The 24,158-nt window shown below is 35.7% G+C and overlaps 1 protein-coding gene across 1 annotated transcript; it reads left to right on the top strand.

Moving 5' to 3' along the window:
- The first annotated feature begins 355 nt into the window (after positions 1-355).
- On the top strand, positions 356-13,983 carry LOC108359289 (nose resistant to fluoxetine protein 6-like). Its single transcript, XM_017611098.1, has 8 exons — positions 356-913; positions 1,073-1,311; positions 1,444-1,637; positions 6,195-6,659; positions 8,122-8,241; positions 8,303-8,413; positions 12,606-12,836; positions 12,905-13,983. Exons 1-8 carry the CDS (start codon positions 661-663, stop codon positions 13,626-13,628), a joined length of 2,337 nt encoding a protein of 778 aa, XP_017466587.1. The 5' UTR covers positions 356-660; the 3' UTR covers positions 13,629-13,983.
- Positions 13,984-24,158: the final 10,175 nt, after the last annotated feature.

Raw genomic sequence — 24,158 nt, 5'->3', positions numbered from 1 at the left:
CATACATAATGACAAATTCTCACGTAAGTGCTCCCATCCGCTTTGCACAGTTTGTGCGATCGGCAAATGCGAACAGTCAACTAAGAATCTTAGTTTGTTTATCAAATTAATTTAGCAATGCCGCTGATACGCTGATTCTGCCAAAGCTCGCGTAGTACATCGAATTTAAATATGAAAACACTGCCGTACATAAGTATGCACATATGGGTTTATTTATTTACTTACAAATGTACACATGTCCATATGCATACATATGCATACATATGTACATACATTCATGTAAGAAAAAAAAATATGTACGAATGTACGCGTAATTCGTCTCTAATAGTCGATATGTACATTTAATAAATTAATAAAAGGAAGTCGCGCTACGCGTTGCGGCTGTAGTCGCGTTCGTAAGTTGATAGTGCGATATAGTGCGCTTGTGCAAATCCCTTTAAGATCGGTTGAGTCATTTACTATATCCGCAACAACGCACCAACTTCTTCAACACACTTTCTTTTCGCGATAGTTGTTTAATCAGGAAAAGTTTTATTCAGTGTTGTCCAGTCCACGGCGCCAGCCTGAAAAAGGTTGCCAGCAGTGGTTTGCACCAATTTTTGCATTTTGCCATTTTTCGCTCTTCAGTCACTTTTCGCGTTTTCCAACGACAACACCAAGATGCGGACAAATGGCGCCGTTGTTGTGGCTGCGCTTTTGTTATTCGTTGTCGCCGAGGTCGGCGGAGTTGCGGGGGTGTCATCGCGCGGCGAACCAATATCAGCCTCGATAGCGGATTCATCGCTGGGGCGAGTAAATTTCCTGGTTGGTGTTGCACAGCTAGGCGCGCAGCAAGAAAACGCCACACGCTGTGGCAGAGAACTTGAATTGCTCTTGAAGGCTGTTGCACGCAAAGAGTTTTGGAGTTTAAAAGGTGTTTAAGTGTTCGTTGAAGTTGCTAATTTGTTGTTTTGGTTTTTCCTTTTTGGCAAGTTTGAGCTTTGAGTGGTGCTTAATTATGTAGTGTCCCATAATTTTTGTTTACGCACATCACCATTCGTTTTTTGTTTTTTTTTGTTTTATGTGCCTGAAGTGCTCGACTCGTTTGGTGCGCCGCCGAAGTCCTTCAGCTGGGGTAATCTTCATTGGTTTGCTTCACAGCGGCAGTGCATTGACCTGAATTCGCCATATGCGGTCGCCTTCTCGCCGGCGTACTTGCACACCTATAGGATTAATCCCTTCAACATCACCAGCCCGTTTCCCTTGCGCCTCACGATGCTTTACATGCGTTTCGCCACGCCGCATTACATTGACTTGCGGCTTCCTTATGAGGTGAATCGAATCGTATTAAATTTAAATACATAAATGTGTACATATGTATGTATGTACATATATGAAGTGCCTTAAAATGTGTGTCAAATGTCGATTTGTGTGTTTTTTTTTTTTGTGTTTTGCGTTTAATAGTCTTTCATTCATATCGGCTTGTGTTTACCACAATCCTGTTCGGTCTCAGCGGTGCAACGCTATACGGATGAATACTTTCGGCGCGGCGATTTTTTGATGCAGCGCGACTTCGAACTGCAATTGCAATCGGTGGCGGCCAGAGCGCCGTCTTTCAGTTTGGATTTCTTTAAGCAAACCGGAACTATAATTTCCATGTAAGTGGCTGTGTAAGTGTTTAAATTCATACTAGCATATTTTACATAGCTTAGTATGGGAAAGTTGGCAGTAAACAATGTAGCCAAATGAAAAAATCCAATAGAAAGGTGTAAGAGGAAAGAAGATAATGGAACGAAGAGAAATGCACTTCTAAAAATTTGAAGTGATGTTATTATTTTCTATTTAGTAAAGCAGTTTAAAAGATTTTAAAATTAAATAGCCTTCTCAAGTACTTCGAAATGTAAAAAAAAAGATGCATCGGTTAATCCATGTTAAACCGACCAATGTTCGGAATCGACCATTTTTGATATCGATGCATTTTGTTTAGAGCTTTTATTTTATTATACAACGAAGTTCTTCCAAAGGAAAAAATAATTTTTTTTCCAAGGTTATGCAAAATTAGGATAAAAAAAAAAATTAAAAAATAAATTTTTTTTTAAATATTAGATTTCATAATTCGCGGGATTTTAAAAGTTCACTTTTCGAATGTCTCATAGACTAGTTACAAAAATGGCTCTAGTATATTTTCAGAGGTGATATTTAAAACCTTATAGAAAAAAATATAAAATGAAAAAATTAAAGAATTTTGAAATAAAAAAAATTGTAAAAGCATTACATTACTTCCAACTGAGTAAGGTGTTTGAAGCTATTGTATAAATAAGAGTGTTTAGTTTAAGGATTTTTTAATTTAAAAACTCATTATATTTTTAATTTCCGAATTTTTTTTTAAATGTATTTATTTATATAGCCCCAAAAATCCTTACTTGTATACCTTTAAAAGAGCTCACAACCATTTTTGTAACTATAAAAAATTTTGAGACATTAAAAAATTGTACATAAAAAATCCAGGAAATTGTGCGATTTTGAATTTTCAAAAAAAGTGTTAACGGGATTTTAATTTTGTTCATTTGGTAAAACTTAGTTTTATTATAAAAGAAAAGTTCAGATACAAAACATCCAAATAAATACGGTCGATTCCAACCATTGATCGATTTGACATGAGCCGTATTTACATACATATGTATGTATATTTTATGCGTATTTCACTTTTTTTTATTTTAGACTCAGTTCCAAATATTAATCCGTAAGATTTAGTGTTGATAAAACTTGCCACCAAAAACCCAACAATTTTTTAAATATTAAACAAAAAATTAAACAAAACAATTCATACCTACAATGTTGGGAAAAATTAAATTCAACATCGCCCGCCAGTGGCTTCTTTTCTGTAGTAACTGTCGCAAATGGGAAACGCCAAGTGAAGCCAAGACCTTCTTCCTCTGATTTTTTTTTTACGTCGCAGAGGAGGCTTTTCTCTTCCTCTGTGACCAGCATCGCGACCCGACTTGAATACTTTCAGAGCATAAGCGTTTATGTTCACTCGTACGACATGGCTAGCCGCTGTAGTTTAATCCGCCGCACTACATATGACATACTACATATCGTTGTAAAGTTCATACACCTCATCGTACCTTCGTCTGCGGTATTCAGCATCGCCAACGCGGAAAAGCCGGTAAACCTTCAGCGGTACCTTTTCTCTCGATAACTCCAGGAGTCGATGCTTTCATTGTCCATGTTTCTTCGCCACACACCAGCACAGGCATTATGAGTTTACTTATAGAGCGTGATTTTTGTACAACGAGGGAGGACTTGGCATCTCAATTGCCTACTGAGTCCAAAGTAGCACTTGTTGGCATGAGTGATTCTCCGTTCAATTTGAAGGATAACATAATTCTCATTTTCGTTGTTGGTGTTTCCGACAGAGTAGGAGTTTGATGTAATGCCTTGTCAAATTTGTTTTGGAGACAAACCGGTTTCGGCGTTGTGCCATCTTCAGCGTAATTTTTCGAAAACATCTTTATTGGTGTTATTGCTTGTTCCTAAATAAAGGAAAGTGTTCTTCTTTTTCAAACGTATGTATAACCGTCGTGCCGAGACGCTTAAGGCCCGTCCACATACAACTTTGGTGTTGCGTTGGCGTTGGCGTCGCTTCAACAGCTGACTATGAATACATGAATTCCAATGCAGCTACCCACATAGACAAAATTTGGCAACACTAACGCCAACACAAAGCAGAAAGATGGCGAACTCAGCTGTTGCAAATAGTTGTTCGTCTGTCCACCATACCTACGCGCTTTGCTTCTCTATCTAACTCCGAACCCACGTAGCCCGTTTTTTTTACTAGTGTTGTCTATGTCGTCGGAACACGCCAGCAATTGTACGTTTTCTGCAACATAAGATTAAAGAAATCACATGAAAGGGAGGAGCCTTGTATGAAAAATCATTTGGAATCAAATTCGTCTTGATTTTAAAACCTTCTGTAAGTCGCGTATCTTTTGGATGAATTTTTTTCCCCTCTTGCTTTCCTCTTCGCTTCCTTATATCGTGGCCCTAAAGGGTTTACTTTTTTTCAGTAGTGGCGTGATATTCCCCTTTCGTACCAGTTGTTCTTTCGGTCTCGCTGAAAACAGATTTGTAAAATAATAGCTATAGAAAATACCGCCTATCAATGCAATGCCTTCAAAGAACAAACCGTTTTTTCGTTCTCCTGTAAAATTTGAGTGCCGTAAGATGGGCGGTTTTGCAATTGGGCGATGGGTGGGTTTGCAAAAACATCGACGATATGTATGTTTGTACGTATGTGCATAGAAAAAATATTTTTGGATATTTCCTGCAAACCATTTTTTACCGCATTCTGAATTGTAGAGAAATTTTAAAGAATTCGTAAAGATATCATCCGATGTTTTGCCGAATTTTCTAAAATGAAATAAATTATGCACATTTCGACTCTTTTACGAAATTTCGGAAGAAAATCAGAAAAGCGATGCAAATATAGCTGCTATGCGAAGAATTTCATGCAGATTTTTTTCAGAATTTTCATGGATATACTCCTAAAGATTTCGTTAAGATTTCGGGAACTTTGGTTTGCAGGGTTCATTGTCATTTATTTCGATTCAATTTATTTTCACTTTGTTTGAATATTTATTGTAATGTCGACACATATATCAGAACAGGCATTCACTCAAATTCAAAAAAAATGTGACGCCAAAATCATTCATTGATTTTGTATATGAAAAATTGATAAGCCGTTTTGATTGAATTCATGCAGTCCTCTAGTGCGTATGTGTTGTCACTGCCGTGCATGCTTGGTGTACATATACTTTCTCAATTACATATGAAAAAGCATCCGAGACGTGCCAAACATATATTTCCATAATACATACACTACTTTTGAATACGTTATTGTTTAATTCTAGTATTTTTTTATTTAAATACGAACATTTTTAAACGGTAATCAAATAAAAAATATTAATTTTTCCACGCGTTTTTTTCCTCAGTATAGGCGAAGACGGGGCGCTCGTAAACTTGAACGAACGACAAACTCTCCCTTCCGCCACAAATCCAACACAGAATTCGCGAAAAATTCGAAAACCGAAAAAATATTACAGAATTTTGAAATTTAGAAAATCCAAGCAAATTTTTTTTAATACAATAATTCCATCTGATCTTAAAATATCGAGGAATTGCAAACTCCAAATTAAAATTAAATTTGAATAGAGTGCAAAAATTTTTTAATAAAAATTCAACAAATGATTTTTAAAAATTTGGGAATATTCGGAGATCAGATGGAGGTATAAGCCAAACATTCTTGTAAGCTTTTGATTGATTTTGTAACTCCAAAATTCCGTAATATTTTTTATTTTTCGAATTTTTTTAAATAAAGTATTTTTCGCTTATAAGTGCCCAGGTTATAAGCATTTCCCGCTTGCAAGCACTGGAAGAACTGTAAAAAAAGTTTATTTTTTTTTTTTAAATACACAAACAATTTCGATATAAGTATTCCGCTTATAAGCACCGAAAATTTCATTTCATTATTTCATACATATTTATATCAGAGACATAACTGAATAGTCATTATATTAAAATGAATATTTTGCGAGTCATCCATAATTATTCTTCAAGGACTTATATTATAAAAATCCATTCATAACAATTATCAGAGAGATAAATATTTTTAAGTCTTCAAAGACTTTTATTTTAAGAAAAGACTTATATTATACAAGTTTTTTCATAATAATTATTATAGAGATAAATATTTTAAAGTCCTCAAAGACTTTTATTTTAAGACTTATATTATAAAAGTCTTTTCATAATAATAATTATGAGAAAAAAAATTTACAGTCTTAAAAAACGGGACTTGTTCAGGCGCATTTCACAATTAGTTGGGACCAGTTCGGGACTAATTGTTTTTGGGACCAGTTGGGGCTTGGTTTGGGACCCATTCGGGACTGTCTACAAAATTTTTACGCACTCATAATTATTATCAGACGACTTTTATAATACAAGTCTCTATTATTTTACTTCTATTATATAAGTCTTAAAATAATAGTTATCGATGACTCAAACAATTTTTCTCACACATAATTATTCAAATTATCAAAAGACTTTTATAATTCTTACGAACATTTGGATGACTATTTTAAAACTCCACCATGAAATAATTATTATTCTGGGTTTCTGATTTATATATATAATAGTTTTTTTCTTTCTCACCACAGCACAATTATCACCACACTACTATTACTGATTTGTTTAGCGGAAATCGTACATCGCTCCAAAGAGAAGCTGGAATTACAACAATTGCTGCATACAAAAGCTCCCAACGTTGCGCCAACAAAAGCTGATGGCTGTATGGGTACAGCAAATGTATCGCTGGAGCAACGAAACGAAAGAACTTGTACTACAAAAAGCTCAACACTGGAGGAGCTTTTACTTTGTTTCCGGTTGGTGGAGAATTGTCGGCGTGCACTACAGCCAGAGCGGCCGAATTCGAATTCAAACTTTTTGAGCGTTATTGCCGGTGTGCGCACCATCATTTGCCTTTGGGTATCCACATTTCATGTCTACTACTATTCGGTATTCGCTCTATCGAATGCCCCAATGATGTTCGCGGTGTTGGCGAATTTTCTCAACCAACCACTTTTGCAGGCTGTCGTTTTTGTGGATGTTTTCTTTATTATGAGGTGAGTTTATGGGAGAGAAAACAGTGCTATTGAAGCAGGGAGTATTCGTTTTGGAAGTTGTTGTATTGTAATGCATATCTATACAATGGCTTACAACTAAATAGATACATGTGTTTGCGCAAATAGCAGCGCGACATATTTACAAGTTTTGGCAATTTAATTTCCTATTATATAATTTAAATTTTTTATATGAGGGAGTGAGACTGAATGAATATACATACATACATATGTAGTAAAGTCTACAACAAAAACCAGACAAATCAAGCTTTCTAAAAAAATATAAAAATTTAACAAATATCACGACTCAACAAAATTTCGATGAGTTTGATGTCCAAATGGACCTACTTCATCTTATTAGTTTTCTATGCTGATTTTAAATCCAGTTAAAAATTTTTTCTTGTACGTCTAGCTTTTGAGAACAAAACTACTAAAATTTCCATAAATGCAAAAATGGCAAAATTAAAAAAAAAGAAAAAAACTAGTTTTGTTGTAGTTTTCCGCAGAAAAAATTGCATATTTGTTTTTAATATGAAATATATTTTAATTATAATTTTTGAAATTTCAACACTAGAGGTGCTTTAAAAATGCTGTAAAATGACTTGAATCGAGATCAAAGTCGTAAAATTTTTTTTGGACCATGTTTTAATCAAAATTTCAAAATTTTTAATAAGAATATTTAGAAAAATTTTAGGTTCGTAGTTTTATATCCCAGTATATGGGTATTTGCAATCTGGCGTTACATGACGTTTGTATGACAAAATGTTAAAAAGAAAAATTGAAAAAGCCAAAACTTTAAAAAGATTTTTCTAGTTTAGCATAGCGATTTAAAGATATAAGTAAACATACACGCTAGCGTGACGTTACAAAATATAAAAGTCGATTTTGATTGTTTGATTTTGACTATTTGCATAAAAGTTTTTGAAGTGCTTAATATTGGAAATGTTTAAGGTTAACTTTCCAAGTTTTTAAATGTAGAATGCTTTTCTGCTTTATGTTTAATCAGCTGAATTATCTGGCGTGACGTTACCTGGCGTTATGTTACTAAAATTTCCATTGAAAAAGTTTTGTTAATATTGTTCATGTAAGAATTTTTAACGAGAAGAAAACATGCATTTTATGTCGAACGTACTTTTTTGATATCACCGCAACCAGCGGTTCGATTTTTGGCAAATCAATGTCTTATTACGTTTCAGCTAAACATGCCAAATGTGAAACAAATCAGAGTGTAAATATGGGTTTTCAAAATATCTCGACCCTGGCGCCACCTAACAAGACCATTTTTGATAAAAGTATGTTTGCTTACATAACCATTATACTTATGTTATAAAAAACTGCTAAATCGGCATATGAATAAGTTAGATATAGGACTTTTAATTTCTTTTACGCGGTATATATTACGCTGGAATCACCCCTATATACATAAGTAGCACACATACATACATCTGCACGTATATTTTTTCAGCGCTCTCCTGTTGGTGTACAATTTCCTGTCAGCTGAGGCAAAACTGAAGACGATTCGTCAAAATAATTTCGTACAGAATACAAAACTATTTGGCAGGCGTGTGTTGCATCGTTATCTGCGGTGAGTATGCAGAGAGTATGACTTTTTTTCGAATTATCTTTGTTTTCTTAACCTTTACTAGCCTCACGCCAATGCTCATTGTAACGATGCTGCTAAGCGATATATTCTACGATCTGATCAATACATATTCACCCTTTTATTTGGGCGTTAATAGCGGTTATGATTGCAAGCAGTGAGTATAAATATACATCCATACATACATACATATATGTATATTCGTATCAATTCAAACACGAATTTCTTGTAACTATTTTTTTTTTTTCAAATACATACATACATACATACATATGTACTCAGTACTATTATATGATTAAATCAAATCAATTTGTTACAAATTTCACTAAAGATCAGCAGTTATATAAACGAATATATACACATGTATGAACGTCATATACATACATTTTGAAAGAAAAAAAGTAAATATAACACATAACCCGAATTAATTTAAATCGGATTTGGTTATGCGTGCATATGATTTAATCAAATATGCATTGATTAATGAAATAATTTTCAATTAAAGCCAATACGAATTGCTGAAAAAGTGTTAGCGACCACAGCGTTTAATTTATTCTCTAAAAAAAATTTATATTCGGGCACTATTAAGTAGGATAGTTGCTTGTAAGTATGTACTATGTAAATTGATGAATGCCATACAAACATACATATCCACAGATGTATGTATGTATATACATATGTACAGCCAACGCGTGTCACACGCTGTAACGTTCATGTAATCGAATTCATAAGTTAATTACCTCCATGCAGTTCATACTTACCCTGCAGGAAAAACCCCGAACTAGCGCATCAAATTTGTAGTTTAGTACTACTTCTTCATCGGAGAAAATGAACCAGTCCGATCGTAAATAGATTCCCACCAAGTATTTTATCTTACTTTTTAAACCTACATATCTCTAGCTAAGAGTGAAAAGTTGCTAAGTCTTTTTATTCTAAAAAATTATATTTTGATGGAAGAAGCAAAAACAGTTAAAACTGCATAGTTTTATAAAAGATATAACTACCTACATTTATTGGGCCTCAGGCATAAAAAGTGACCTATAGCTAGAATAGGTTTTTGTACTGATGAAGTGAGCTCAAGCTCAAGAATTTGTACTGAAAATCCAGACGGAGCTTAAGATCACTTTTTTTGCATGATGTCCAGTATTTCTAACCGTTTCTATTCAATTATATGCAAATTTACTTATCCAAAATAAATAGTCAAAGAAAATGCAATGCTAAAGAAAAAATAATAATACAAATTTTCATTAGAAGTCTATAAGGTGACGAATTAAGAACGGGTTCGGAACTGTAGAAAAAGGGATATAACAGAGGTACCAAACTATTTTTTGTTTACTATAAATGGATTTTTGTTTGGCGCTCTTTCGGTCACATACGCTTTCGTTCTACACTTCAAAGATGCCTTTCATAGTTGGGAAACACAGCACAAAAATTTGTATTAACATTTTAGATCCGTACTTGTCGCGTCATGCAGTGGAGAACAATTTTCATTTCCTACATCTCATAGCCGTGTTCAATTTCCCAGTTGTGTTTGCATGTAAAAGAGATTTTTTCGCGAACTAGTAGTGGTTCTAAATATGTTCGAAGCGAACGAATTCAGAACAAGAGATTTTTCCTACAGGGTAAGTACATGCATATGTATAACTGTATATGTGGATAGAGGTTGAAAGCCTAACGCAACCCAGTCGGAAAAGTAGTAATGCATTACATGTGTGATAAATAATATAATGTGGTTGTTCACACTTGCCTGGTTACAGGTTATCTGATTAAACCATTTTTTTCTGTAGTGTATGTTGTATTTATTATGACTGTTAGATTATATTACTGTTTAAAATGTATGTATGTATGTAATCAGCATTCTATTGTATCCAAATAGACCCAAAAATTGCAAAATTGAATGACCCACTTATCTTAGAACATCGCCGTGGACAAGCAAATGAATTTTCGAACCTGAAAAGGGTTGTTGTACTGATTATTATTTGTTTTTTACCATGAAATATATTTTCCCACTGGGAAGCGCAAAGGGTGGCAGACTTTTTTTTATTAACTGAATACGTTTCAATACTATTTTGTTATTGTTTTTTATTTATTTTTTTGATTGAATACAAAGTTCACTGATAGCTGATAACAAACTTCATTGAATTGAGATTTCTATCGGCTCAATTTACTTATTAAGACATAAATTGAGTTAAACGTTATTGAAATCACTGGTTAAAGGGGCATTGTGAAATTAATGAACATATAATTTCTACCAACTTTATTTTGCTTGCTGTCGAAAGTATGTATGTATGTACCCACACACTTTTTTGAAAAAGCCTCTACTGACCTTTTTTGGTAAACGTTCTTTTTCAGTATTCAGTTAGTTTAACTCTGGAAAGAGTATAGAGAGTATTTGAGTCTTATCTCAGAAAATCTGAGAGTCATTACTATTTTTACAAGACCTTTCCACTGAAAAGGCATTGTAAACATCTTTTAGGCTTTTTGCAATTGCGATTTTTTTTGTCGGATCTACATAAATACTTAACAAGAAACACGCATGCGTCTGGTTTACTCCTTTCCGTAATCAATCTGGGAGCTCTGGAGAAAGATGAGAAGCGGTTTTAGATATTTGCTTTTGTTTTGAAGGAAATGGGTAGTTTGGCATAACTTTGGGCCAGAGTGCAGGGGACTTTGTTAGCCATTCTGGACCTTTCCACCAGAATGAGAAGTCCCCGCAATCTTGGGGGTTTGGCCCTTCGCGTGCATAGATCTGCTAGATGGCCGGCACTGCAGCCATATTGCCACTTAGCATTGTAGGCATTTTGAAGAATCTTGCCCGTGCTATTCCCAGGCAAAGAGGATGGAGGAATCTGTCCACAAAATAAGTTCGTAAGATGGCATATCTAATTGGGATCGGATCTGTTTTCACCAATTTTGAGAGAAGAACTGCACTGCACGGTTCCAACCTTGGGAGGGAAACGGTTTGTGAGGAAGCAATCTTGTCCCTTCCCAGCAAAAAACACGATTACCACAGAAACGAAAGTGGAAACGAGTTAGGCGATGGGAATCGCTTACCCTTTCGCTTCAAGAAGGCCTTATTTTAACATGGGCATGTCATTGGAGGTAAGCCCTTACCCGCAGCATTACCTTCAAACGAAGGGAGAACGCATGGATAAACAGAATCCAGAGAAGCGAACAAAGAATGCCTTACAGAGAAACTAATGTAGAATGCCTAGATAAGTACATACTTATTTATATTAAATTGAAATCAGAAAATGTCTTAAAAGGTTAAAATTAATTAAAATTTTTATAAATCAGCGTACATATGTATGTATTTAGGTATTTAGATTTTCTTTAAAATCGGTATGTACATACATGCATATTTAATTAAGCTTAAAATTGTACTTCCTCACTCTTGTACGTCACTTCATTGACTGACTTCAACTTCGCTGCAAATTGAACAAAGCAAAACATGATTTTTATGCGAGACAAATTTCCACAGAAAGTAACGGTAGAAAAAGAATTTTTGGATATTCATTCCATTTTTCAGCTGACTACGATGCAGCATTCTACTTTGCATTCCCCGAAATGAAACGAAGAAGCGAGATAAATAAAATATTGTAGCACATTCTACTTTGCATTACTGGCAATGCCTAAAAGAAGCGAAAAAATTCGAAGGCATTATAACGCTATGCCTTCTAGAACACGTTACCACTAAAAGCGATTACCGATTTTTTGCTGGGTTGCTGCAGGTAGACGAGATATTGACTTTCGCCGTTTTAAAGCGTTAGGTATACACAAGCGCAGAGGAATCGGAAATTCCATGTACCTAATATGACTTATCCGGAGTAAATTGCACTCAACGGGGTATCTTAATTTCTTCGTTTTCTGATACATTTTTCTGACAAGCGTTCCATTTGGAGGTTGGCTTGACAGTTTCGGGCTGTGATTATGGGCGAAAGCCATCCTTTCGGATCGAAAAGTTTCGCGACAGATAATAAAATTTCTCGATTGTGAGAGTCCAAGCAAACCACTTATTTGACTATTTCGAGACGTTTCGAAATTTTGACTTTCCCCCGCTCTCTCACGACTGTGCTCCGGCGGGCTGCGATTCGAAATTCTTCTAACCTTAAAAGAAGCGGTTGGTCAATAATGATGAATCTCGCGTCAATCTTCACTGATGGCTCGATAAGAGGGAGGCATTTTAATGCAAAAGTGATTACATATTTGTAATTTTTTCAATAGGGATAGAGAATTATGCCCAAACAATTAGTCTAACCCTTTCTAAGAAATCTTTGATTATATCCTTCATTTTAGTATTTATTTATTTATGCCAAATTATCGAAAAAATCCTTTCTTATTTTTATTAGGCGCTGGTGGCACAATCTACTTTATGTACAAAATTTCTTGGACATGCGAGATATTTGCTGCTCGTGGACCTGGTACCTGGCGTGTGAAATGCAGTTCTACATACTCATAACAGCCTTGCTATTTTTGTATGCTAAAAGTGAAAGTTTGGCCAAAATCGTTTTCGTTACATTTACGCTGGGCTTTGCAACGATCGGGTGGTTATGCAACTACAGCAATGGCATTACGTTCGAGTAAGCATGATCATGTATATTTTCCTTACAACCACACAAATGAGCACTCTCACTTGCACTATTTACAGCCTCGACGTCCTACATTCCACGCTGAATCAGCTGTACGTGAAGCCGTGGGTGCGTATCAATCCATATCTCGGCGGTGCCTTTTGTGGCTGGCTGCTGCATCATCATGGCCAGAGGCGGCGGCAGCACCATCTACAGTCCCAACAGCAGCCTTTGCAACAACAACAACAACAACAACAACAACAAGCGCCGCAGCAGCAGCCGCATTATCCCCAACGTCAGCAAAAAAGTGAAATGGCAGCATCTGCAACTGTCGATTCGAAGTCGACCAACGATGATGCGAGTATTGGTAGGTGGCATGCGGCTTTTTGGCTTTTCATCGGCATCGTCTATGCGGTGGCGAATTTCATGAGCTACTGGCGCAGCACACCCACATGGCTGGTGGCGACAATTATGTCCTTTGGCAAATTGCTTTTCGCACTCTGCATCGGCGGCGGCATTTTGATGTGCGCCTGGGGATACGGTGGCCGCTTGAATGCCTTGCTGAGTGCGCATCTCTTTCGGCTGCTAAATAAATTCTGCTTCAGCATATATTTGCTAACGCCCGTAATTACAATGGTCGCCTATGGTTTGCGCAATGAGCCGACCAACTTCAATGAAATTGCCTCCGCAACGGACTTTATTGCGGTGAATGTGTTGGCGGTGCTGTGTTCGTTTTTGGCTTATGTGCTGGTGGAGTTGCCCGTGCAGAGAATGTGCAACAGATTGTTGCACAAGCGGCGGTAAGCAAAAGGGGGCGGTTAACAGAGAGGCGATGAGCACGTGCGGATATCAATGATAATTGATTAGGAAAGGGTAACCAACTTCTTTGTTGAATTTATATATATAAAAAACAAGCATTTAGTATTAGACTTTATATGTATGTATTAAAGAAAAAATAATGAATTTCTATGTTATTTGTATGAATTTTTTTATGAGATAAGTTTTTATTATCTTTATACTTAGAAAGCGCATTTTTATTGGACGATATCAATTTTTATATAACAATAAAAAGCGCCCAGTAATTTTACACTAAAGAAATATCTTTACGAACTAATAAAACAAATTATGGGGACTCTACACCAAGAGTCGGAATCATCCATTGCTTTTTTGTTTAACTCCGACGCGGTAGTACCAACTAGCCTTGATTTTGTAGTAACATTTTTACCTTTATCGTATTTAAACTTAGTCGAACCCTAGACGTAGTTTTTCGAAATATATCGACCGCCGCGCCACATACCGGCAACATGTCTGGAGAGTTTTGAACAATTCTTGTGATAAGTTGTAAATTTTTTCTTTGTACTAAAGCTTTTTCAATCACTTTTCGTTTGGTGCCCAACCCGTAATAAATATTCCTTTAGTTTTAAATTTTTAGATTGGTGACAATACTATTGGAAAATGTTTCTATATTAAAGATTTCCTAAATACCTTTCGTTTGATACTAAAATTGCGATATATTATTTATGGTACCAATTTCATTGAATTCAATTTTTCAAAGAGGTGGCAACCTTCTTTAAAAATATTTTACAAATTAAGCTTTCTGAACCCATTTTATTTTGACGCCCATATTGCAAAATTTCGTTTACCTTATCAACTTAATTGAATTAAAATTTTAGAAAAGGTGGTAGCCGTCTTCAAAAATACTTTAGAAATCAAACTTTTTTAAACCACTTTATTTTGACAAAAATATTGCACCATTTCATTTACCTTAATCACTAAATTGAAGTCAAATTTTCAAACAGATGGCAGCCCTCTTCAAAAATACTTTCGAAATTAAGCTTTTTTAAACCACTTTATTTTGACAACAATGTTGTAAGATTTAATTTCCCTTATTCACTAAATTGAATTAAAACTCTCAAACAGGTGGCAATTTTCTCAAAAATAATACTTACGCCTCTTTAGTATAATACCATTAAATTGTATTTTATTTATTTTATAAATTTATTTCAAGTAAATTTTTGAAATATGTGGCAACCCTCTTAAAAAAACATTTTCCAAATTAAGCTTTTTTCAACCTCAATAGCTTGATATCCAAATTGTAATATTTATTTCATTTATGTTATCAATATACATAATCGAAAGTTTTCTAACAGGTGGCAGCTCTCCATTTTTTACGTTTTGAATTATTCAGAGTTTATAGCGTACAAATTAAAAAAAAAAAAATGATTTAAATCGGTTAAGCCATTTTTGAGTTTTTGTCCAGCGAAATAATGAACTTAACTTATACATATATATTTATGTACACCTACCCACTATATGTATGTGTATATATATGTACATTAGGGCGGATCAGCGCTTTTGACTATTCGCGTATAGACAGGAGGATTCTACGTTAATTCTACGCAAATTTGACGAAGAATCCATTGGTCTAAAATCAATTTGGAGTTTGCCAAATTGCGGAAATGGGTTTCGAAGAAAATGTGAAAATATTCACTGTTGGATTCCTTATACCAAACGCCAACATATTTTCGCAGTTAGGCATACTCCAAATTGATTTTAGACCCATGTTTTTTTCTGCAGATTTACTTAGAATTACAAGTGGAATCCTTCTGTGCTATACGCGCATAGTCGAAAAAATCTCACATACAAATTGACCCGCCCTAATGTACACATGTATGTATGCATATATGTACATAATTAGACATAGTAATTTTTTTTTATTTTTGCGATATCCTCTGCATCGATATATTTTTTTTATCATTGTGATATGCGATGCAGGACATTTTTATCAATCAATTGGATATTTAGCACCTCGATGACAATTTGACTATACTATAAGTGGAATAAAAATTGTAATACAAATTTGAATGATATGCCCTGATTGGTTGAGTCATGTGATCTATAACATATCCTTAAAACTTATAAAACGATTTTCGTTCGCTTATATAAGGTCATAAATTTATGGGCGAAGCCACCTTTCAAAAATTGTACAGACATGAAAGTGTGTACGATTTTACCAGACCAATGAATGCTAGTCCCAATAGCTAAGGACATTTACGAATATTCAAATTCATTATTCATACCACATACCTTTTGCATACGTGGAGAAATATTCTACCGGTGAATGCCTTTCGCTTTCTTAGCATAGCAGCAAATCCGCGTACGCTAAACATTCGCTAATTTGTGTGTTAACCTTGAATTAGTGGCTGGAAGATAAGGTTAAACAGAAAGACCTTTCACATCCGTTTTGTACATAAATATGCATGTATGTATGTACGTATGTACATATTTGAATATGCAACGGTGCAGCTACGAATATATGTACATATGTACCTATGTATATGTATGAACGCCCCTAACGATAGCCAAAGGCTCGTAAAAATTCCTTTGGTGCCTTGCAGCCTTGTTTGAAATCAATACCGAAGAAAAGGTAAAAACACATAAAAATAAATGGCTCAAAATTATAGTATTTATATTAGTGTACCGCCTACTTGATTTTGAATTCTGTGAACTTCTGGAGTTATTTGTTCGACTTTGCATACGTTTTTTATGCTTGAAAAGCTGTCTACTTCGAAATACTTTAATAACTAAAATACGCATAATTGGCACTTAAAGAATATGTGTGTGTGTGTGTGTGTGTGTGTGTGTGTGTGTGTGCGCGTAAATTGCAGAGCTGGGATAAATGGGAAAACCAATCCTAAAAGGCAAAGGTTATAGATAAAAAATTACGTATGTATGTAAATTGCAAGCGGTAGCGTTTATGTATATTGTACATACCTTCATATGCACACAAAAGATATGATTAGTGAAGAATTTACGAAAATTTAGTTAGAGAATTTCATAATATCGAACGTCATTTTATGTATGTATGTTAGGGTGTCCATTATATGGCCAATTTAAAAAAAATTCACCGAATACTTAGGGGATGGGTTTGAATAACTTCCTTTTATAAAGTCGAACTCGAATGTAAGGATTCAGCTTAATTAGATAATTTTCAGGTGTGCCACAAAGTTTTATGAGGCTATGATAAATTAGAGGCTAATTCATTTTGTTCATTTTGTTATTGGCGGCATTTCTTTATTCATTCTGAACGTTTGGGATAAATTTTTTTGTTTTCTTATTCTTTAGAACGCCTGATGATATGTTAGCGTATATTTCAAACGCATTCTGTTTATTTCGGCTGTGAAATGGGATTATCCGGAATGTATAAAGAAACGCATTCAAACACTTTGACAGTATTTTTTGTTTACAAAATCACTTAAATTGTTTATTTTAAATCCACACGGTTCCTTTTTATTATTATTAAATGTTTTAATACAGCCATCCAGGCGGGATATTTTTTTTACGTTGTGTTCATTCAGCCATTAGTTTCCTTACCTAATACGATTCCACGATTCGTAATTCGCTCTCTAAGTAATTCGTGAATTACCCTGTTTCCACGATACACATTAGTAATTCGTTTGGCAGCTCTAGTTCTTGTTCTTGTTCTTCGCTATTTATTATTATTTTGTGTACTGCAAATATCGAAGATGGAACCAAAATTGCAGCTATCATCAACAATTTTAATTTATATAGAGAATATTTTGTTAATAATATTCCATAACTAGAAAAAGTGCCAGAGCAGGCACCATGGTATTTCGATCTGAATTACCCACAAATGAGGTAATTCGCTCCCAAAATTTTGTATGGCGAATTACGTAATTCGGAAGGTAATTGGCAAGGCGAATGACGAATGGGAGAGCGAATTACGAATCAGAGAGTGAATTACGAATCATGGAAATGCCGTCTTAGGGTGTTGTTTATTACTGTTAGATTACACTACGCCCTCGGTTGTGAAATGGTCCCCCTATTGCCTTTTGTGTTTGTGCATCAATGTAGCACACCATTCTGTGAACTTTCGATATCCATACTGCAAAATTTGCACCGCTCTTGCGAGAACATTCCCAGTTTGATCCAGTGATAGTTTGATAGTTCAGCATACAGTGACTTGGAAGAATTCTTGTAATAATTCGTAAGTTGTTCTTTGATAGGCTCATACATTCCTTAAAGGGTTTAATGCTATATGAATGTTCTTAAAAGTGCTTTGGAATGCTCTAGACCTGGTAGAGTGTCCCAGCATTGATTTCTTTGAGACTCTTCCTCCAACTGTGCCGGGGCAAAGAATGCTTCCCTTCTTATCTCACAGAAAGACTCTGTCTGTTCCGGCGAAAGGGGTTGATGTTCCTTTCTTTGCAATTTCATCGGCAGTCTCATTTCCTAAAATACCAATATGTCCCGGAATCCAGAGAACCCAAACACGATTGGTCGGACTAAGAGAGTTTTTTTTATAAAGGCAAATGATTTTTTTATGAATTTGTTAAAGCTTCGCTACTGTTCAAACTACTCTGAAAGCATGGTTTGCAGGGAATCTCCAAAAGATACAGGGTAAAGGGCAGAGCTGCAATTATAGACTAATATTTACAGCCGAACAATAAAGTTAGAATGTCTGCATGTCCGTCTGTCTGTCGGCCAGCATCATCAATGAGCTGGCTGGCTGATGCTGCTTCTTCTATAACGCCCCTAACAATGGCAATCAATTTTATTGCCGTTTTATGAGGCAAACGATGAGTGAGCTAGCGGACCTAACCAGAGGCTGACTATGGCCAAGCAATCGTGGCGGATGACCAACAAATTTACAAAATGCTCTAACAAACGCGCAAATATACAGACGTTTGGGTGGCCAAAGCTTTTGTTTTTCATTTTTTTGCAAAACATTTGTTGTTGGCTCATTCATTCATTGCCTCTTTTATTGCCACTGTCTTTGCTTTTACTTTTGTTATTGTTGTAATATTCATTTTATAGTTGCATTTGCACATAAAAATGGATTTTTACATCTGTTACTTTGCTGGTTGGTTGGTTGGTTTACTGGTTAGAGTAGGGAGGAAACGATACCAGTAAATACAGGTTCATACTCGATACATTTCGTCCGATATCAAGTAATTTTTTATCGATACTTTTGAGCTAAGTATTGAGTAGGTATAAAAAAAAAAAAATACTCATATCGGAACCTGATACCAAGACGAATTTTCTTTCGGATTTCTTTTCTCCACTTATATAAATCGCCCAAGTTCTTTATGGCTGTTTAAACGCCAGCGACCTTCAAATATTGAAGATGTTAATTTTTTTAGACATTTTGCAGTTCTAACATCAGGGAATCCATTTCCATGGTCGCGAAACCTAAAAAGTATTTAAAATATATTTTTTAAGTTCGTTGCTCGCTGTTCCTAAGTTAGAAGAATAAAAATACAAAGAGTTTTATTTTCAAGGTTGGTTTTGAGGTCAAGGTAATTTTTCATTTAACCAAGAGTCAAATTTGTGATTTTTTGTCTTTTTTTACCTAAAAACAGCTTGTAATAAACTTTTTAAAAACAATTTAAAATGAAATGATTTTTCGATTCTTGCGACAAAGGAAATAGATTCCTTGATGTGTGAACAGCAAAAATATGCATTAAAAACTTAAAAAAAAAAAAAATTCATTGCATTCGAATTTCAGGCCAAAAAAGGAAAAAATAATAATTAAAACATATATTTTCGAAAGTAATTTTTAAGGTGCAGGTAATTATTCTACCATACGAGACTATTCTGAATTCTCCATCTCAAAAGCTTTAAAATTCCGTTACATTTATTTCGCTATCTCTTCTCGTTTGATTTTGTCCCCTTTTTTTTCAAAAATAGAACACTGCTACGTGTACAGAGTAATTCCATTATTCTTCACGCTGAAAACATCGGGCAATATTAAAAGTGGTGGAGATCAGCGTTGCCGCTTTGGTAATTGTTTCTTAATTATCAAATTGGTAACTTATTTTTCAATTAGGTAGCTTTTTCGATTCGGTCCTACTTGTAACATAGGTCAAAACAAGTTCTGATTCCACATTAGGAAGTGGGCTGTAAGCATTTACTTTTATAGAAATAAGGTACTCCTGAAGGTTTCGCAAGGCAAGTGCTACTGGACAAACAAGGGCTAGTGGACAAACTGCTTGAAAGTGACTATTGCTATATCTACCGTGTACTTTCCGAGAAGGTTGTGGTTGGGCCCCAAAACTTTAGGTTTATTCGCATAAATACGGCCTCATAAAAAATCCCATGGTGGCAAGTCGGATGATCCCAATGGCAAAATGACATCTCCTCTACGGGAAGTTAAGCGCCTAATAATTCTCTGTTGTAATGAACCGTATCCATGACACTGTGAATGATTACATGTCTTCAGTTGCTCTGTGGCCTGAGCTTTGTATGGATGGAGATTTATATCCAAATGCAAAATGTAGCATTATGAGCCATAAGACAGTACCATGTTCTAAAAACAACGCGCAATCGACAAATTTGTTTCTTCGGCCGCACTTAGGTTTGAAATCCTCACCAAGCGTTTCGGTTGTTGTGACTTTTAGCGTTCACGCAGAGAGAAAATGAAAGCTTGGTGTCTTCGGATTTGCATATTTACATAAAATAAATTTGGGAATTTTTTGTTGAATTTGGTGACTTTTTCTGATGATTTTGGTAAAAAATAAAAAAATTTTGTGGCAACACTGCTGGTGACTAGCTCGGTTATTAAAAAAAAACAAGCAAAGGAGAAAGAAGTAGGGCGCAAACTGTGGATGACAAAAAAATAGTTATCTTAGAAAAAGCTAAAATGTTCAACGTAGCCCAGAACAGAAATTTCGTATGGAAATTTAATAGTACATTCTCACTGCACTAAGGATTTCCCATATAATTTCATGATTTCAGTTTCTTGGATTTCAATCAGATTTCAACGAAATCCTATCGAAATCTTCACTTATGTAAAACGAACAAACCGTTAGATACCAAAAAGTTCAACCCTGCAGACTGCTTCACTCTAAATGCAAAAATTCTCTACATAAACAAACACGCAAACTAATTGGCAAATGTCGACGAACTCCAAAGAAAGCGCGGTGGAAATAATTAAACGGGGTTTTAAGATTTCGAGGTAGAAATCTCAAAAAGCTTTCTAAGCACTCACCATATATGTAAAATCCGTTACGTTTTTACTATAAGAGTTATACACCTGGCATTTTGTCAATTTATAAACCAAGGTACAATATATCTGCCTACGTGAAAAAATCAAATTGGACTTCCCAAACGCCCAACATTCAACATCACTAAGTGCCCGACTCACGATTCTAAGGTTAAACGAGATTAACTACTTGTAAACTTTTTCAAGGTATTATCTCTGTTAAATACCAATCATCATTAAACATATATGTAGTTTTGCTTTCATATGTTGTTTTATTTATTTTCAGTTCCTACATTATTAACTTTTATTATTTGGAGTTTAGGATTCGCTAAGAATGATTAATTTATTACTTAGGATACGAATAGGTATCGATACTTTAGATCTGATATTTTTCTGGTATCGATACTTTCTTACGATACTACTTCCAAGTAATGTTATCGATACCAGCATGGTATCGTTCCATCCCTAGGTTAGAGTGGCGGTCGCAGGCTGCCGCAGCGACGCCGATGGGCTATTGATGGGTTGGTTGGCTGACTGACTGTTGCGCTTTCGATTTTGCTGCCGCCGGTAGCGTTGAGGCGAGCTGCATTGTGGTCGCCAACTTGTTGCTCAAAGTAGTTCTTGATTTCATATTTGTTCGTTCTGCCATCACACCTAATAGTGGTGTTGTCTTTGTTGTTGTTGGCCCAGTCGTTGTGCATTAACAGCTGTCACGACCGGTTAGTCGCATGACAGCGTGCATTTTATGGCTCAAGTGTGCGCGACAAAAGCTTACAAACAACCGTCATCGTATGCAAATTTTTTCCACTTCGTTCACAATCACAACAATTGCAGCAATAACAACAACGGGAATAGCAACAACTGCAACACAAATGAATTTAAAAATAGAAGCCACACTTGATTGGTGACTAACAGACTGGGTGTCGAACGGCTGCTGCTGGTTTTGCTTGTTTCGTGGGTTGGAAGGGTGTTGAGGTGAGAGTGAATTAAATCTGTATTTTGGCGCATATCCACATACCCTGTAGGAAAATGTAGAGCTTGCGAAGTAACCATCTGCTTCTTATTTGGCAGGGTAGGTACCTATCGCCCACAAGGTAGGACCATAGACGGAAACTTGCCATAACCTTCACAGTTTGGTTCTAAATCGTCCAGGTTTCAGCAGTTTAGAAATAGTTATACATAGCATCCTGCTGAGTTCCCGTTGGTGTAATAATGTAGAGACCACCCCTCCAGATGCCTGCTTTAAACCAACCCACCTTTTAGGCACATCAGCAGCCATTAGTTGGAAGCCTAGCTTCATCAATCCATATCCCGGCTGCTGCATCGAATGAACTACAGACAGACCTTAAGCTGCATTCATAGCGAGTCAATCAACATCTTCGGAGACCAACACACGTGCAGACGAGAATCTTGAGTTGTCGGTTGTCTACAGAGCCGCTTAACCCTTAATTAGGCGTATAAAGAAAATCACCCAGTTAGACGCATGGTATCTTGAGTGTCTAAAAGATTTTTTTTTTAAAGGGTGTACGAAATAACTAAAAAGGAAGTGTTCGTTATCTGAAATGTGAAAGTTTTTTATTATAGTTAACTTTAAGAAATTAAACATCGCTTTGACTTCACAATTAAATTAAAAAATTACCGTAGCCAAAAAAATGTAAAGTTAGTGGTCGAATAGGCTCAGCTTTGCTTTGTCACGATTCACCGTCACTTCAAACACTTTTGCTTTCGCCTGAAGGTCCTCTTGTCTAAAGCCTTTTTTGACCTTGAACAACTCAGAGAGGTAGGTATTTCCTAACTTGGACGCATTTTAATGCTGTGCTCAACATTACTCTACATAATTAGTATTCGTTTTGTTGGGTGTCGTAGATGTAGTTTTTCTTCGTACTATTAAAAGTGGCTTTAAAACCGACGAAACGGTGTTGTACGTATGTCGATTGCATTATCTAAAGTCTCTTCCCACATCTGATGAACTCTAAAATCTGGTCAATGGTGGATTTGGAAAGTCTGAGGGTGCTCGGACACAATGACAGACCAAGTGCAGAAGCAGAAAGGAAATGGATGAAGTTTTGGAGACAAACCAAATTTTACAAGGGATGACGGAAAATCGTTTCAAAATACATCATACTCCCTACACTGTCAGAAATACCCACAACGAAAATGAGAAAGTTTTTGGTCTCGGTCTTATACATGTGAAGCAATAAAAAAGCTTATCTTGCCCTACTTACCGCAAACAACAGGGAGGTTCCTCCATGCGGACTAAGATTCCAATCTTCTGGCATATAGAAAATAGACCGAATTGTACCTAACAGCTTAGCTTCGTTCCTATTATTTGGTCTGGATCAAGGCGAAATCATACAAGGAGGTATCGGTATAACAAAAAAAAATATTACAACAACAAATTATAAGCACACTGACAGCAAGGACTACCACAAATGTGCAACAAAAACATAATTTGGAATTCAGAAAATCTCTGCTGTTCTGACAACACCAACTATGTAGTATGAATTCGCCTTGGTCTGCATCCTACTTTATCAAACGCGTCACCCGGGTCACCTTTCAAAAGTGTTACCTCAACATCTAAACTGCACCCTGGAGAAACTAGTTCAGGTCGTACATTCGTATGATTTCCGCTCTCACTCACGTGTCCCTCGTGTCTCGCTGTCAAATTTGTCTCGCGATGTCTGATGAGCATTCTTCATTGCACGGAGGTGTATGCGGGCCCTAGCTACATAGAACGTCCTTTGACAGTTATGATAGATGTTACATGCTGCATACTTCCCGTGATGATATCTCTTCTATCTCAATTCCTGTACAAAGATGACGTCAGCCAAAAACATCCCGAAGTTGAATATAGGCACCACTACGGATATTCCGGATATTCCAGGTGCATACCCATAAATGGTAATTCTTGTTTCATTCGCGTGGGACGCCAACTTGTGGTGAGGTCAATGCCCGAGGTTTGCTTTGTTCCTTCATTAAATTCACTAAGTACTAAGATAAGCGCATTACTAATTTCTGGAAGATTTTGCTCTGAGACACACAAGCGCAATCAAAACTCTTTAAGATGGTCGTTCTCAAACATCACCGAAAGCCAAAGTATCTAATATAGTACAAGCTGAACTTATGGTTAATTCGTGTCCAGTTCTTTATTTAGCCTGGTCTTTCACGAGACGTCTTCTTTGGAAACAATTTGTTCAAATAGTTACTAGAAGTTTGCCCTAAAGGGAATGTACGTAGGATTACCCAACCTAAACCTAAAAACCTAAAATTTTTAGATAATTTGCTAGTAAATATGAATACATATACATATGTAGATATGTATGTGCATA

Source organism: Rhagoletis zephyria, unplaced genomic scaffold (genome assembly GCF_001687245.7).
Source record: "Rhagoletis zephyria isolate East Lansing unplaced genomic scaffold, Rhagoletis_zephyria_1.1 Rzeph_scaffold_00369, whole genome shotgun sequence".
Lineage (NCBI taxonomy): Eukaryota > Metazoa > Arthropoda > Insecta > Diptera > Tephritidae > Rhagoletis > Rhagoletis zephyria.
The sequence above is the reverse complement of the archived record's forward strand: the minus strand, read 5'-3'. Positions and strand labels throughout refer to the sequence as shown.

Excerpts from the sequence above, each read along its gene's own strand:
- LOC108359289 (XM_017611098.1), top strand. The coding sequence starts at position 661 with ATGCGGACAAATGGCGCCGTTGTTGTGGCTGCGCTTTTGTTATTCGTT. Across the intron at positions 1,312-1,443 it reads ACTTGCGGCTTCCTTATGAG|TCTTTCATTCATATCGGCTT; the intron begins GTGAATCGAATC and ends TGCGTTTAATAG. Across the intron at positions 1,638-6,194 it reads ACCGGAACTATAATTTCCAT|CACAATTATCACCACACTAC; the intron begins GTAAGTGGCTGT and ends TTCTCACCACAG.